General features: G+C 44.4%; 1 protein-coding gene across 1 annotated transcript in view; it reads left to right on the top strand.

Moving 5' to 3' along the window:
- The window catches only part of LOC138503141 (uncharacterized), a 96,311-nt gene that overhangs the window by 23,862 nt on the left and 58,080 nt on the right, over positions 1 to 14,369 (top strand). The window contains exon 4 of the mRNA XM_069622663.1: positions 3,804 to 3,877. Coding sequence (XP_069478764.1) covers positions 3,804 to 3,877 — 74 coding nt within the window. The remainder of the gene's footprint in view (positions 1 to 3,803; positions 3,878 to 14,369) is intronic.

Genomic DNA, 14,369 nt, shown 5'->3' with positions numbered 1-14,369 from the left:
GCATAACAATAGCCTCCCTAATCTAAATGGTGCTAAATGGTGCATGCGTTAATACACCTATGAATAGAAAGAGAAGTTAGATATCATGTATCCTGCATACCATTAAATTCAGTAAGCTAAATGGTGCTAAATGGTGCATGCACTAGTGCACCAATGAATAGAAAGAGAAGTCAGATATCATGGATCCTGCACACCATTAACCTCAGTAAGCTAAATGGTGCTAAATGGTGCATGTGTTACTCTATCAGGTAATAGAAAGAGAAGTCAGATATCATGAATTCTGCATACCATTAACCTCACTAATCTAAATGGTGCTAAATGGTGCATGCATTAATGCACCGATGAATAGAAAGAGAAGTCAGATGTCATGAATCCTATAGAAATCACAAAGGGATACCTGTATAACCTCCAAACTTCTTCAGGTAAACAATCTAATATAACACAAAAATGTGGGTTAGGAGTAATGAGGTTGGAAAGGTATTATACGAAGACATAACAATCCACAACAACTTTGGATCTTACAGAAAATATATTATTTTTATTTCTCTCTTCATCAATATACACTTGTACAAAATAAAATAAAACCACCATAGAAACTATATATGTCCAATCCTCTTAGACCAAACCTTTCATAACCACCTTTCATATGCTTTCATACCAACTCATATTCACATATTTATCACCATGCTTCAGCACATATCACCAGTGTACCTAAAACTGCAATTTCTTCTTTTTTTACAAATTAATTTGGCCCTATATTAACAATTAGGTACCTATCGTCGAGCCACCTTTCTAAACTGGTGGCCCCTTGTCTACATATGTTTCAGTCCTCAACTGGCACAATTTTTGCCCCTAATTTTCAGGACCTTCTTCAGGACAAGACATAATATGCAGAAATAAAACTCTTTCTGTTTGTGCCAAACTGTAGGTGGTGGATGTTTCTCACAGGTTATATAGTTTTTAGTCGCCTAAAAGCAATAAAACAGACAAACAAACACACTAGTTACCATCCAACATCTATTTCTTAATCACGGCATAAATTAATGCAGCACAAACATGAGTCGATCTGTATGTGTCGGGCAAATTTGTCCCTCAGGTTCTCACAGACCCCATCATGGTCTTGGAACCACATATCTCCTCCAAAGTGGGATATCAAAACGACTTATAGAGACATAGGTCCAGAGTCAACTCTTTGTATTTCACAAGTCTTACAAATGATAAATATAAATTGTAAAATTCAACTTACTTCCTTCAAACGTCAGGGATAAGAATCTCCACGGTCATTCTTATCCCTAACATTTGAAGGAACTAAGTTGAAGTTTACAATACAAAGAGTTGACTCTGGACCTATGTCTCTATAAGTCGTTTTGATATCCCACTTTGGAGGAGATATGTGGTTCCAAGACCATGATGGGGTCTGTGAGAACCTGAGGGACAAATTTGCCCGACACATACAGATCGACTCATGTTTGTGCTGCATTCATTTATGCCGTGATTAAGAAATAGATGTTGGATGGTAACTAGTGTGTTTGTTTGTCTGTTTTATTGCTTTTAGGCGACTGAGAACTGTATAACCTGTGAGAAACATCCACCACCTACAGTTTGGCACAAACAGAAAGAGTTTTATTTCTGCATATTATGTCTCGTCCTGAAGAAGGTCCTGAAAATTAGGGGCAAAAATTGTGCCAGTTGAGGACTGAAACATATGTAGACAAGGGGCCACCAGTTTAGAAAGGTGGCTCGACGATAGGTACCTAATTGTTAATATAGGGCCAAATTAATTTGTAAAAAAAAGAAGAAATTGCAGTTTTAGGTACACTGGTGATATGTGCTGAAACATGGTGATAAATATGTGAATATAGGTTGGTATGAAAGCATATGAAAGGTGGTTATGAAAGGTTTGGTCTAAGAGGATTGGACATATATAGTTTCTATGGTTGTTTTATTTTATTTTGTACAAGTGTATATTGATGAAGAGAGAAATAAAAATAATATATTTTTCTGTAAGATCCAAAGTTGTTGTGGATTGTTATGTTTTCGTAGTAATACCTTTCAAACCTCATCACTCCTAACCCACATTTGTGTGTTATATTAGATATCATGAATCCTGCATACCATTAACCTCACTAATCTAAATGGTGCTAAATGGTGCATGTGTTACTGTATCAGACAATAGAAAGAGAATTCAGAGATCATGGATCATGCATAACATAAACCTCACTAATGTAAATGGTGCTAAATGGTGCATGCGTTAGTGCACCGATGAATAGAAAGAGAAGTCAGATAACATGGATCCTGCATACCATTAACCTCAGTAAGCTAAATGGTGCTAAATGGTGCATGCGTTAGTGCACCGATGAATAGAAAGAGAAGTCAGATAACATGGATCCTGCATACCATTAACCTCAGTAAGCTGAATGGTGGTAAATGGTGCATGCGTTAGTGCACCGATGAATAGAAAGAGAAGTCAGATAACATGGATCCTGCATACCATTAACCTCACTAATGTAAATGGTGCTAAATGGTGCATGCGTTAGTGCACCGATGAATAGAAAGAGAAGTCAGATAACATGGATCCTGCATACCATTAACCTCAGTAAGCTAAATGGTGCTAAATGGTGCATGCGTTAGTGCACCGATGAATAGAAAGAGAAGTCAGATAACATGGATCCTGCATACCATTAACCTCAGTAAGCTGAATGGTGCTAAATGGTGCATGCGTTAGTGCACCGATGAATAGAAAGAGAAGTCAGATAACATGGATCCTGCATACCATTAACCTCACTAATGTAAATGGTGCTAAATGGTGCATGCGTTAGTGCACCGATGAATAGAAAGAGAAGTCAGATAACATGAATCCTGCATACCATTAACCTCACTAATCTAAATGGTGCTAAATGGTGCATGCGTTAGTGCACCGATGAATAGAAAGAGAAGTCAGATAACATGGATCCTGCATACCATTAACCTCAGTAAGCTAAATGGTGCTAAATGGTGCATGCGTTAGTGCACCGATGAATAGAAAGAGAAGTCAGATAACATGGATCCTGCATACCATTAACCTCACTAATCTAAATGGTGCTAAATGGTGCATGCGTTAGTGCACCGATGAATAGAAAGAGAAGTCAGATAACATGGATCCTGCATACCATTAACCTCAGTAAGCTAAATGGTGCCAAATGGTGCATGCGTTAGTGCACCGATGAATAGAAAGAGAAGTCAGAGATCACGAATCCTGCATAACGCTCACCTATTGGTGTCTCTCCTGCACTTCCCTGTCTCTGAGATTCTTCAATGCATTTATATACACTGACCTTGCACCCCAGTTCTTGGAGCAGTACTTACATTCCCAGCCCCAAGCTGTAAGAGGGGGACTGCCATGTTCAGAAGTTGATGCTTCTCAACCCCCCTGCGAAGCCCCGTCACTGAAGTGTAGCAGACATACATGTTCTTTATTCTTGCTTTGTTTTGTCTGTGTTTTGCGTGGAAATGAATTTCACGTCAACTTGTGCCAGCAATGTCCCGGCAGGCAAACCTTTTCCAACTATAAACTCTTCATCGGCCGCTGCGAAACACTGTACATAACAAACACTCCATTACTCTATTAATAAGCGACTGAGTGTGAGCGAGGAGGGCGTTGAGCGCCTACAGTTCTGAGCACCTGAGGTCAGGCACTCAGAGTGTGGCATAGATGCCTAGTGGCCCCCCTCTGGCCGCTTTTACGGTCAGGATGCATACACCTATGGGGACGTTACCTTCTGTTTTGCAAAATAACGACTGTTTCTGCTTGCACCATTTTGCAGGTGATATGCTGCCGACAACAGCTCCGACGACGACGACGACTACGACGACGACGACGACCCCGTTTCCAGGAAATGTAAGTACTATTTCATGAACAAAGGGGTCATAAATGACAAGCAAGACTCCCAAGACTCAGAACCATTAGCTCCTCGGCTTTATGCATTTTCTTTTGACCAATCAACATCACTTTACTTTGTTGTACGCCACAACAAGCAGCACTTTTATTTATTTATTTTTTATTTTTTTGGCAGTTATAAAGCGCACCTAACACGTAGGTATCTAGGCGCTGTAAACACAGGGTAAGAAACAATTGCAGTTGTTTCCACAGGCAACATGCAGTACAAGCATTCAAAGACAGATGCGTCTTTGCTGAATACACAACATATGCAATATATACATGATGAATATACAATTTACAATATGAGGGTTTTCAGCATTCAAAGAGCAAAGTCACAAGTGCAGGAGGGTCTGCAACCTTTGGCCAAAATACCTTCATCTATCCCTCCGTAAATACTCCCCTCTCAAGCTCTTCGCTCCTCTACCTCTAACTCCCTCAGGGTCATTCGTTTTGCAAAGAAACAAGCTAGGGGTAGGTTTTTGTCCTCGGCTGGGGCCTCCCTTTGGTACAGCCTCTCGGCCACTTTGAAACTTCAGGAAATCCATCTCCGGTACCGGAAGCACTTCAAGACCTTCCTCTTTGCCTTTGCCCCCCTTCTCCCCTGTTGATCTGTTTCTTTCTTGGCATCGTGCACCGGCCACCGTCTGTCACACGGGCCCAGGTACTTGCTTACCCTGTCACCCACCTGCACTGCCTCCAGGCCACCCCCTGCACTGGGGTTCTGTATCTGTACCCATACAGCCCGTCCCTTTTTTCTCCTGCACTTATCAGATATACCTTATCTGACTAACTTTGACCTGCCAGTTGCTGTCTGCACTACCTTGGTTTATTCCCCTTATTTATTTATTATTTATTATTTATTCTGTTTTTTCCTCTGTTCCGCACTTTCCACCCCCACCCCCTCCATGCACTTTCTCCCGTTTTCCCTTTTCCATGCACTTGCGCTATTTTTGAAATTTCACTGGGCCTAGTCAGATCTCTGTTTTCTTTGTTGTTCTCGCTTGTTCCCCTCCCTTTTGCCTGGCCGCGCTCTGAAACACTTGTGTATGAGTGCAATATAAAGAAAAATATAATTTCATTAAATTTCATTTATCATTTCATTTCATTTCTCCAGATATTTAAAACTACAACTCCCATCAGCACTAACCAGCATAGTCATTGGTCCGGGATCATGGGAGTCATAGTTCATAACCCTTGAGACGCTCATTGTTGGCACACAAGGTAACAGCCTAGAATGTCCATAATGTACCACTGCCATCATGGCAATGATAGACTGGATGCCAGGGTGCTATCAGCAGCGGTGGGCCTGATGGGACCAGCTTGTCCCGTTAAGCAACAAATGTGCCTAATATCAAAAAGCAAGGATGGTGAAACGTTGCTTTTCCTATGGCACCTAATACCCTTTAACCACCAAAGAATGCCATAATGTACCCACCATGATGGAATGTGGGTGCCCAAGAGACACTTAAAGGGCATGCCAGAGTCTGCGTCAAATGTTTTTATCCAGAGGCATTGCTGGGGGGAGCTCAGAGGGCTACAGCCCCAGGTCTTTTGGTTGTAGCCCCGAATAGAAGCTTAGGTGCTCAAAACAAAAGGCTAACTAGCCCCAACTCCCAACTGTCCCAACAGTGGCGTAGCCCCAGATCTCTTCCAGACCTAGCAACACCCCTGTTTGTATCAGTGTGTTCATCGAAAGGGCGTCACCTTTTAATCGCAGAAGTGAAAGGTGTGGCATGTAGGCCTTGGGACTCTGACAACAATGGCTGCAGGGTTAGTCCCAAGGTCCCTGTTGCTGGGAGAAGCTTGCATGCAGCTATTGTGGCTGTTAACTGCCAAGAGATCTCCCCTATTACACTTCCCATCCCCCAAACCATGGTGTGCCATGAAGTGTCAAAGCAAAATATTTTGAATTGTTACGCGGAAAATCCCAACAGGGCCCTCCTCATTTGGCACCAACAAGATATCGTCTTATAGCCCGGTAAGAGCAGCGAGAGAGGCGGGTTCCTTGATTAATGAAATAGAGTTGTTTCTTGGCACGATGAGTGATTCCACAACTTCGGACCCGGGAACGATAAAGATAAAGAGGCTAAGGATCAGCCAGGAATAATCAGCAGCACCAGTAACCCTGTGTGCCGGGCCACAGATGTCACCGGCAATGCTACAGACATTGATATAGCTTGATCAACAAGGTCCGAGGGTCCGGCTAGGAGCCTGCCCACCACCTTAGATGGACATAACCCATGTGTAGAGGGGCAGATATCTTGCATTGTTCCTAGATGACTGACACTTGTATAACTGTGTAACACGCTACGCTGTAACTGTAACTCTGTAACTGTAACCATGATTAACTCTGTAATGATGCAACGCGTACCTGCATAACCTTGCTGTAAGAACGGCGCCCAGATGCCTCTGGGTTGGGTGCGCAATGTAAATTGCAAAATAAATAAATCTCAATCCCCACCTTTTCTGACTCCCTGATTCCTAGCCTGCACCCGGTGACTTCTACAGCCAATTCTATAATTTCCTCAACCACAACCAGTGTGGGTAAAGATGAACCAGTATCCATGACTGCCAGCACTGGTCAGACTCTTCTGAGCACAGTGCTATTATGTGGATCACAGGGTGGAGAGCCGTTGGCTAGCAAAAGGCCAAAGGGAGACAACGCAAACGACGTGACCCTAATCATTCAGGGTCCACAACTAGAACTTAGAATACCAGCTGTTACCCCGACTTTAAATAGATTTGTTTCACTCACAGGAAATGTGGAAAAAATCATCGTGTGTGCTGATACTGATCCCAGTGCCTTTACCATGGACTCAACCGAAAAAAAGAAAGGGCCGACTAGTGTCTTAAGAGTGACCCTCGTGTTGCATACCAGTACTGACTATCCACCTAGCCCCCCGTCCATCTGCGACGCACACACCTGACCCAGTCACCTAGGGGGGCTTCTGTGGCCAGTGGGTGTAAATGCAGCATGGTTCTGCCTGAGCTGGTGGCATTAAAGCGATTATTTCTGGCCTTTCTTGAAGTTCATGGAAGGGGGAGATTCATGGGTGAGCAACTAACTAGCAGGGATGACGTCATGGTGGTCCCAAAGCCCAATGCCCCCACAACAACGACTAGCATTACTATGGGTGGGCTGGGAGCTACCTGCGTAAACAGAGAGAGCACTGGGGTTAAAAGTGCACTGCTCAGCAAGGGGCCCCACGGTTCAAACCACACAGGATCTGCAGCGTTATACTGAGTGTATGGGATTTTACAGCACCGCCACCACCCCACAGACCGCTATCGGACGGGTAGTCCATGCACCAAGTTCTAATCCTATGGTGTGTAAATCGGTCCGCAAGTCTGACTATGTGACACCCAACTAAACTCCCTTTGGTGTCTTCCCCGGGGCTCATAGATCACAGCTGGGGCAGGGCATGAGAAACAGCAAGGCGAGCAGGGGCTGTATGAGGGGATACTATTTTTGCCAAAGGTCCCCAAACTGGCCACTAACCACCTAGAAACCAGGGAAGCTCTCATAAACAAACGCACCCACTGGTTTCGTACTGTACGTGGTTGTTTATCTGTAATCTATGAGAATATTTTAAACTGTACCATGTTGCACCACCAGGGGGTGAGTGCTTTTGGCTCTCTGCGGATTGAATTCAGGGAGCAGTGAGTGGCCAATGGTTTATTGGGCATTGATACGAGAGGCCACCCTGACTCAAGCAGCATTAGAGAAATTAGAGCCCATCCCAAGCGCAATATTGTTCACGCTTTTGAAACACGCCAGGTGCTCTCTGGCGCTAATGCAGTGCTGCTGGAGAAAAGGACCTTGGGCACCCTCAATCAGTGATGAATTTGAATTGTCTGCCTGATTTGAAGAGAGCCAAGCTGGGATCGGAGTTTGTGGGATAACAGTTGGGTGCTAGGGTCACAACAACTGGATCAATTCCAATGTGAAAGGATGCATATTCATGTGTTTTACTGTTAATTCGTATGTGTGAGGATGTTCTTGTATGGCCACAAGCCGAAATAAAGTTATTTACAAACAACAAGACTAGGAAACTTGCATTTGCACCAATATCCACAGGAATACTAAATTAGTGGAACAGCCTTTACCAGCAGTGTGCACCCTTCCATGAAAAAAACAGGGACAGCACCTTGAATTACTGCCTGCCGGCATACTGCCAATCTTTAAGAAAAATCAACAGGGAGGACATTTTTCTAAACTCTATCTATGAGATAGAGTAACAAAGGTAACCGTTTAGGGGTGTACCAAAGTCTGGCTTTGAGTAAGTATTTGCCCAAATTCCTGCTGAAAAAAAACTATTATAACCCAGCCAACAGTTTCTTGTTGTTCATCTTCACCAAACACGTTTTCTTTTCAGTTTAATGCAATGGAACAACTCAGATGGCAAATACAGAGTGCAATTTGCAAAATGAAAGTACAGATTGTCTGACAACATTGCTGATTAAATATATGAATCTATATATATATAAAATGCTTAAGCATATTTCCGTACTCAGCTGATTCAATTCATCAATGTTAGGTTGTCCTCTGCTGTCCAAATGGCAAAGTGCACCTCTGTGTGCCCTTCCACTCATCAACAGCTATCAATTTAATGACAAAGTGCACCTCTGTGTGCCATTCCATTTCAAACAACTATCATTTTAACAAAGCAATTATCAGTGTTAGGTTGCCCTCTGCTGTCTAAATGGCAAAGGGCACCTTTGTTTTCCCTTCCACGTCAACAACAGCTATAATTTTAATGGCAAAGTGCACCTCCATGTGCCCTTCCACTTCAACAATAGCTATTATTTTAACAAACAGAATGAGCATGGTTCTACACGGTCAATGGCATACATTCCAATTAATTTCAAGTTACTTTACTCCACCCCCACTTCTCTTCAGACAGGGCACAGCGTTTCCAGGGCATGATGGTTCCAGTGTCAATGAACAGTTAATCAGCGGCTCAACGTTTCAGTCTCTAAAGAGTGAAACACTGTAGGACGAATGCCTTCTCACGAGCTGAAACTGAAAGTAGGTGTTGTAATTATGCTACTACGCAATCTTATGCCATCACAGGGACTCTCCAATGAAACAACGTTGACAATTGCGCATCTACAAAGACACATCATAGAGGCCCATGTAATAGATGGATTTGTTTCTCAAAAAGTTTTTTTTTTTTATTTGGGGTGTCGGGGTGGTTATACCGGAGTCGGCTGAGCCGTCCGCGGACCTCTGGGTTGGGAGGCCCCAACTCCTCCCGTACTTCCCAAAATTGAGTATGAGACACACACAAGAAGCAAACCGGTTCTGCTGTTTATTAAAACACGGCAGGAATGGGTCTAGGATCGTACGTGTCTGTCCAGACTCTCAAAATTCGTGGGGCTCGCAGGCCCTTTTTGCCGCAGTATGACGCGCTACTTGCGTCACCTGGGAAAGTTAGTGAAAAACCTATTGGCACTGCGGATTGGTTCCTCGAGTGGTAGGTTTAGTATAGTATACATATAGAGAGCAATATTAGTGGTTAAGGATGAGTCAGGTGGTGTACTTGGGTTGTCCCTTCTATTAGATACTTGAAAATTGTTACACAAAGACCCCTAATGATTGGCTAATGTTAGTGGCGTCAATGATGACTGCCCTCATGTTCTGATTGGCCCTCCCGCGAGCCCCCCAGTCTGGGACCATCATCGTTCCCAGCTCGCGGTGTACCTGTCACTAGCAACAATGTGTAACTATGTGTTTGTGCAGACGATGTGCGGGTTTGCTCATAGGCCTGAGAGCAGGCCATTCCCATCGTTGTAGGTGTCCATCTAGTCATTTTACTGTTGCAACCTGTGTCCCAGATGTGGGACCCAGGCGACTTCTTTTTTGTGGGTCTGGCACCTTGTCAGGTCGGCTTGGTCACGTGTGGAGAGACCGTAACTGGGGCGGAATTCTGCACATTTAAAGTTGTATTTTGCTTCTGTGTGCTTGGCTTTGCTTACAGGTGTGACCTTGGTGCCGGCTGGTAGCATACGAGTTGCAACATCGCCCCCTTGGCTGTGAGCTCTCGCTGGGCTCGTTCTGCGTGATCAGCACTTGTACTCTCGCTCATACAGTGTTCTTGCTTGCGGCCTACTTGGGCCTGGTTCATGGGTGGGGATGTGTAATGCACGGCACCTATGTTGTGGTTTGACATGGCTTCATAAGCAATATTACGTCTTCTTTATATTCTCATCACGATGCGAGGGGTGGGAGAAGCGTCAGCAAGCGTATACGCGAGTGCTTTATGCGTCTTGCGTTTCTGCATTACTAAAAAAAAGGGCCTATGTGAAAAATAATAAAGATGCGCGTCAGTGGATGCATCCGTCAACTACGTCATAGCACTGAATATATTCTTCGTGTAGGTTGGTGCGTGAGTGACCAGTGTGCATGGTGGCACGTGTGTTCTTGGCAGTTCGCTAGGTCGTTATGGCATCTCTAACGATGTGGGGGCTCGTTGTTAAGGTCTTAGTCGAGTTCATCCATGCCACAGGTGTCGGCTTGAGTAGGACAGGCTGGTGGGCATATCCTTATGTTCTTGAACCAGGGTATTTTGTCATCTGGTAGATAGACAAACTCATCTCGTGGTGGGTGTCTGGGCCGCGATCCTCTAGGCCATTGTCGCGAGGAGATTGGGGGGAGCTTTTTCTCCCATTCTCCCACTTCAGTCCCCCCTCTTTTTGACTTGTCGACCACAAATATATCCTTCTCTTTATCTCCTCTTACTCTCCATATTTTAGTTACTCCTCCCAGGTGTCCATAGTGGTTGACATGGTCTTCAAATGACCAGTACATATAAACACAGCTCCCTCCCGGTTTGCAGTATACCCATCTTCCAATATAGCTCCTTGGGTTTCTTGGGTTCTCAAGCTTTACAGATGGTGGGTCTAAGTGATTGGTGATGATCTGTTTGCGCTGTTTCTCTCTTTCCTTTATTATCACGTCGGTGTGTTGGTCATCATCAGTTGGCATCAAGGGGTGCATGCCAACCATTTCGATTATTTCGTCTGTAGTGCGTGCCTTCCTGGCCTTCCAGAACCTTATTACAATCAATACAGCTGCAGCCAGTATTATGCATCCAACTATTACCTTCAGCCCGTCTGACAGCCATGATGGCATCCATGACCATAATAATGAAAACCAGCTATTATCCTTCTTTACTCCTTTACTTTCTTCCATCATTTTGGAGTGCATCTGGGCCAATTGTGATACTGCTTCAGTAAGTGTTCCATTATCTGCATCGTTAGCAGGAATAAATGTGCAGCATGATTGTCCTATTTTTGCACAAACTCCTCCTTCCATTGCTGTGAGAAGATCCAGTACATATCTGTTCTGCAGTGCTACCATTCTTACCGCTCGCAGCTCCTCTTTTATGGCATTGAATCCGTTTACTGTTGAATTAATCGTCATCATTAGTTCCCATCGGGTGATCTGGAGCCATTTAGCGTTCGCATATGCTTGTAGTCCTGGGTGTATTATTGACGAGAAGAACATTGCAGCCCTGCTGAATAATCTATGTTCTGGTAGAATGGAAGTGAGTGCTGTTTCTGACCTTCCCCACAGGTAGTTTCCTGTCAGGGGTTCTCCTTGTCTCTTTATTCTTGTTAGGATGTTATTGTGGTTGTTGTTCTCTCCCTCTTGTGATTGTACGGATCTCCTCTTCCTCTTGTTTCCTTCATCCATTTTGGGAAAATTGCCCATGTTCACATGTTTTTGGGGCACCACTAGTGATGGTACATTGATGTGTACCATTGTGCATATACCATTCCACAACGGAGGCAAGGTGTGGTATGCCTTATCTCCGCAGGCCCAATAGTGATCCATTATTACTGCCGTTCCAGCACCCCCCTCTGGTAGTTCTAACACGCTTCCGCAGTTGGTGTTATAGCCCACCTCCACATCTCCTCTGTGTTGATAGCATAACTTGGGTGCGGTCAGCGGTAGTATGCTTATTGGGTCTTCATCCTTCTCCATCCATGTCAGCATAGGTACGTATTTGCCCCATGTCGTCCAGCATCTGTCGTTGTGTTCCTGTATGGTAGTAATATTTTCTCTTGTTATCATGTTGCTACCAACTACTCCTATTTCCCATTCATTGTTCATGTATACCTTCCCTGTTATTGTTATCAGTGGCCTTTCCCAACATCCTTGTATACCCGGAACTTCAGTGGCGTACCAATCACGTGGCAGGTATTGTAGTGTTATCTTCTTCGTTTCTCCCTTGTCAGGGCCATCCGTCATGTATCTGAATGCTTCAGCGTAAAAGCTGCTCTTATGGTAACTCAAATATGACTTGAGGAAATTGTTTTCATATGGGTATGTGTCTCTTGTTTCCCACTGCATTCTCACCACCGTTCCTTGAAATCGTCCTCTCGTTTGAAATAGTGCCAGATATACTATACATTGTGCCGTTTTTTCCTGTATTTCTGTGGCGACGAATGTCCGTGAAGCGCTCATGGCGTATGGGATCAATGAGCACACATAATAGCTATCTTCTGTTGCCTGCTTACCAATTTGGGTCATGTGCTGGTACCACATGTTGTTTGAGACGTGTGCTGAATCTGTTATGTAATTATCAATACCTTTGTTATCAGTATATGTGCTGCATTTAACTCTACTTCCCTTATCCTTACGGTTGCTAGTACCACCTGACGTCATACCTGTTGCAGCCGTGGGAGGGGGCATGTTAGTTTTGGGTGCAGCCATAATATTGATAGCATAACTTTTCTGCCATACAGAGGCAGCCAGCAGACCAGTGATGACCAATACTCCTATCATTTTTATTACAAGAGCTAGTCTCACCGGCATTTTGCTCTTACCTTGCTGCAGTCTGGCATCTTATTCTTGCGACGTTAAAGGTGCCCGCCTGAAAATCCTCAATACGCTTGTTATTATTGTTAGTCATTGTTATTAAGCTCTCCCTATCAAGAAATCGTTCAGTGCCCAGGCGAAGAGCTGTTCCCACGCTAATCTTAGTGATCTATCTCTTAGAGCTGGTAAGTGCTTGTGAAGATGGGGAAATGATTGTTCTATGGCCAAAACAAATGCGGTGAAATATACGCGTACCCTTCTTCTTTTTAGGTACTTTGGCCTTCTTATATGATATACAATTTGGTGTGATGGGGCTTCAGGGGTGTTATCATCCGTGGGCAGCATCTACTCCTGGGCAGAGCACACTGTTAGATACTTATTTTCTAAACAATACAATTATATACGGTACCTGCATGTGTGAGAGAAAAATAGAGAAAACATACAAGTGTTTTATATGTGTGCAATATCCAAGTTTGTTATACAACGTCCTTCAATCGGTGGTGACCTTGGAGGGGAGGGGGCTGGGACTCGATTGGGCAGAAGTTTGTTTACTTTGTGATCTCGTGACCATGGGATGGGCTGTGGGCAAGCGTCCAATGTCTATGGTAGTAGTTGCTTCTGGGGAATCTGGGGGGTGATCAAGTGTAGTGACACAATTGTCATCAGCTGTGGTCGATGTCTCCTTCTCTGTAGCCGATGCTGTTGATGTCGTTGTTCTTCCAATGGCCCTGTCGTTAACACTAGGGCGGGTCTGGAGTTTGTAGATCTTTACATCGTGTAGGTGATTCCAGGCGCGCTTATCCTGCAATTTCACCGCTCTGGTAGCTACCTCTTCTACCAAATGAGGACCGGTAAAGCGTGGGCCGTTCCACTTTCTATTAAAGTTGCGGAGTAGCACATGGTCACCTTTAGCAATAGTGCATAGTCCTTCCTTTCCCAGTTCCTTGCTGGTGTCTTCTTGTTGAGAACTCTTCGACCCGCCCCGCGTGCGCTCGAGCTGTTGAGATACAAACGCTGCACTAGTATTCAAAGAAGACACATATTGATACATTTCGTCACCAAGAACAGTTGCAGTGTTTTCATGGTCCCTGAATGCTCTTGATGTAGGCGTTAGAGGAAGGCGCATTTGACGTCCTGTCACGACCTCGTGGGGAGTGAGGTGGTGAGCAGCCCCTGGCCTATTCCTTAGCTCAAATAGAGCCAGCGGAAGACAGTGCAACCAGCTCTTCTTGGTTGTCTGCTGAATTTTTGCGATTTCTTCTTTCAATAGGCCATTCAGGCGTTCACATATACCGTTGGCCTGCGGGTGTTATGCACATGCAAATTTATGTTTAATACCCAGCAAGGATGTGATGTGCTGAAACATTTCATTAGCAAAGTGTGAGCCGTTATCTGACCGCAGCACTTCACACACACCCCACCTGGGGAACACCTCTCTTACTAAAAATGTAGCTGCTCTGAACGCATCCGCGTGTGAGCAGGGTCCGGCCTCGATCCTCCTGGAGAATGGACATACCACTACAATCATATACCTATGTCCTTGACATACATTGATCATATCAACATAGTCAATATGAATGTGTAGGAAGGGTCCCTCTGGCCGGGGTATAGTACCTTTTATCA

This window comes from Ambystoma mexicanum, chromosome 11, assembly GCF_040938575.1.
Source record: "Ambystoma mexicanum isolate Mex_15411 chromosome 11, UKY_AmexF1_1, whole genome shotgun sequence".
NCBI lineage: Eukaryota > Metazoa > Chordata > Amphibia > Caudata > Ambystomatidae > Ambystoma > Ambystoma mexicanum.
The sequence above is the reverse complement of the archived record's forward strand: the minus strand, read 5'-3'. Positions and strand labels throughout refer to the sequence as shown.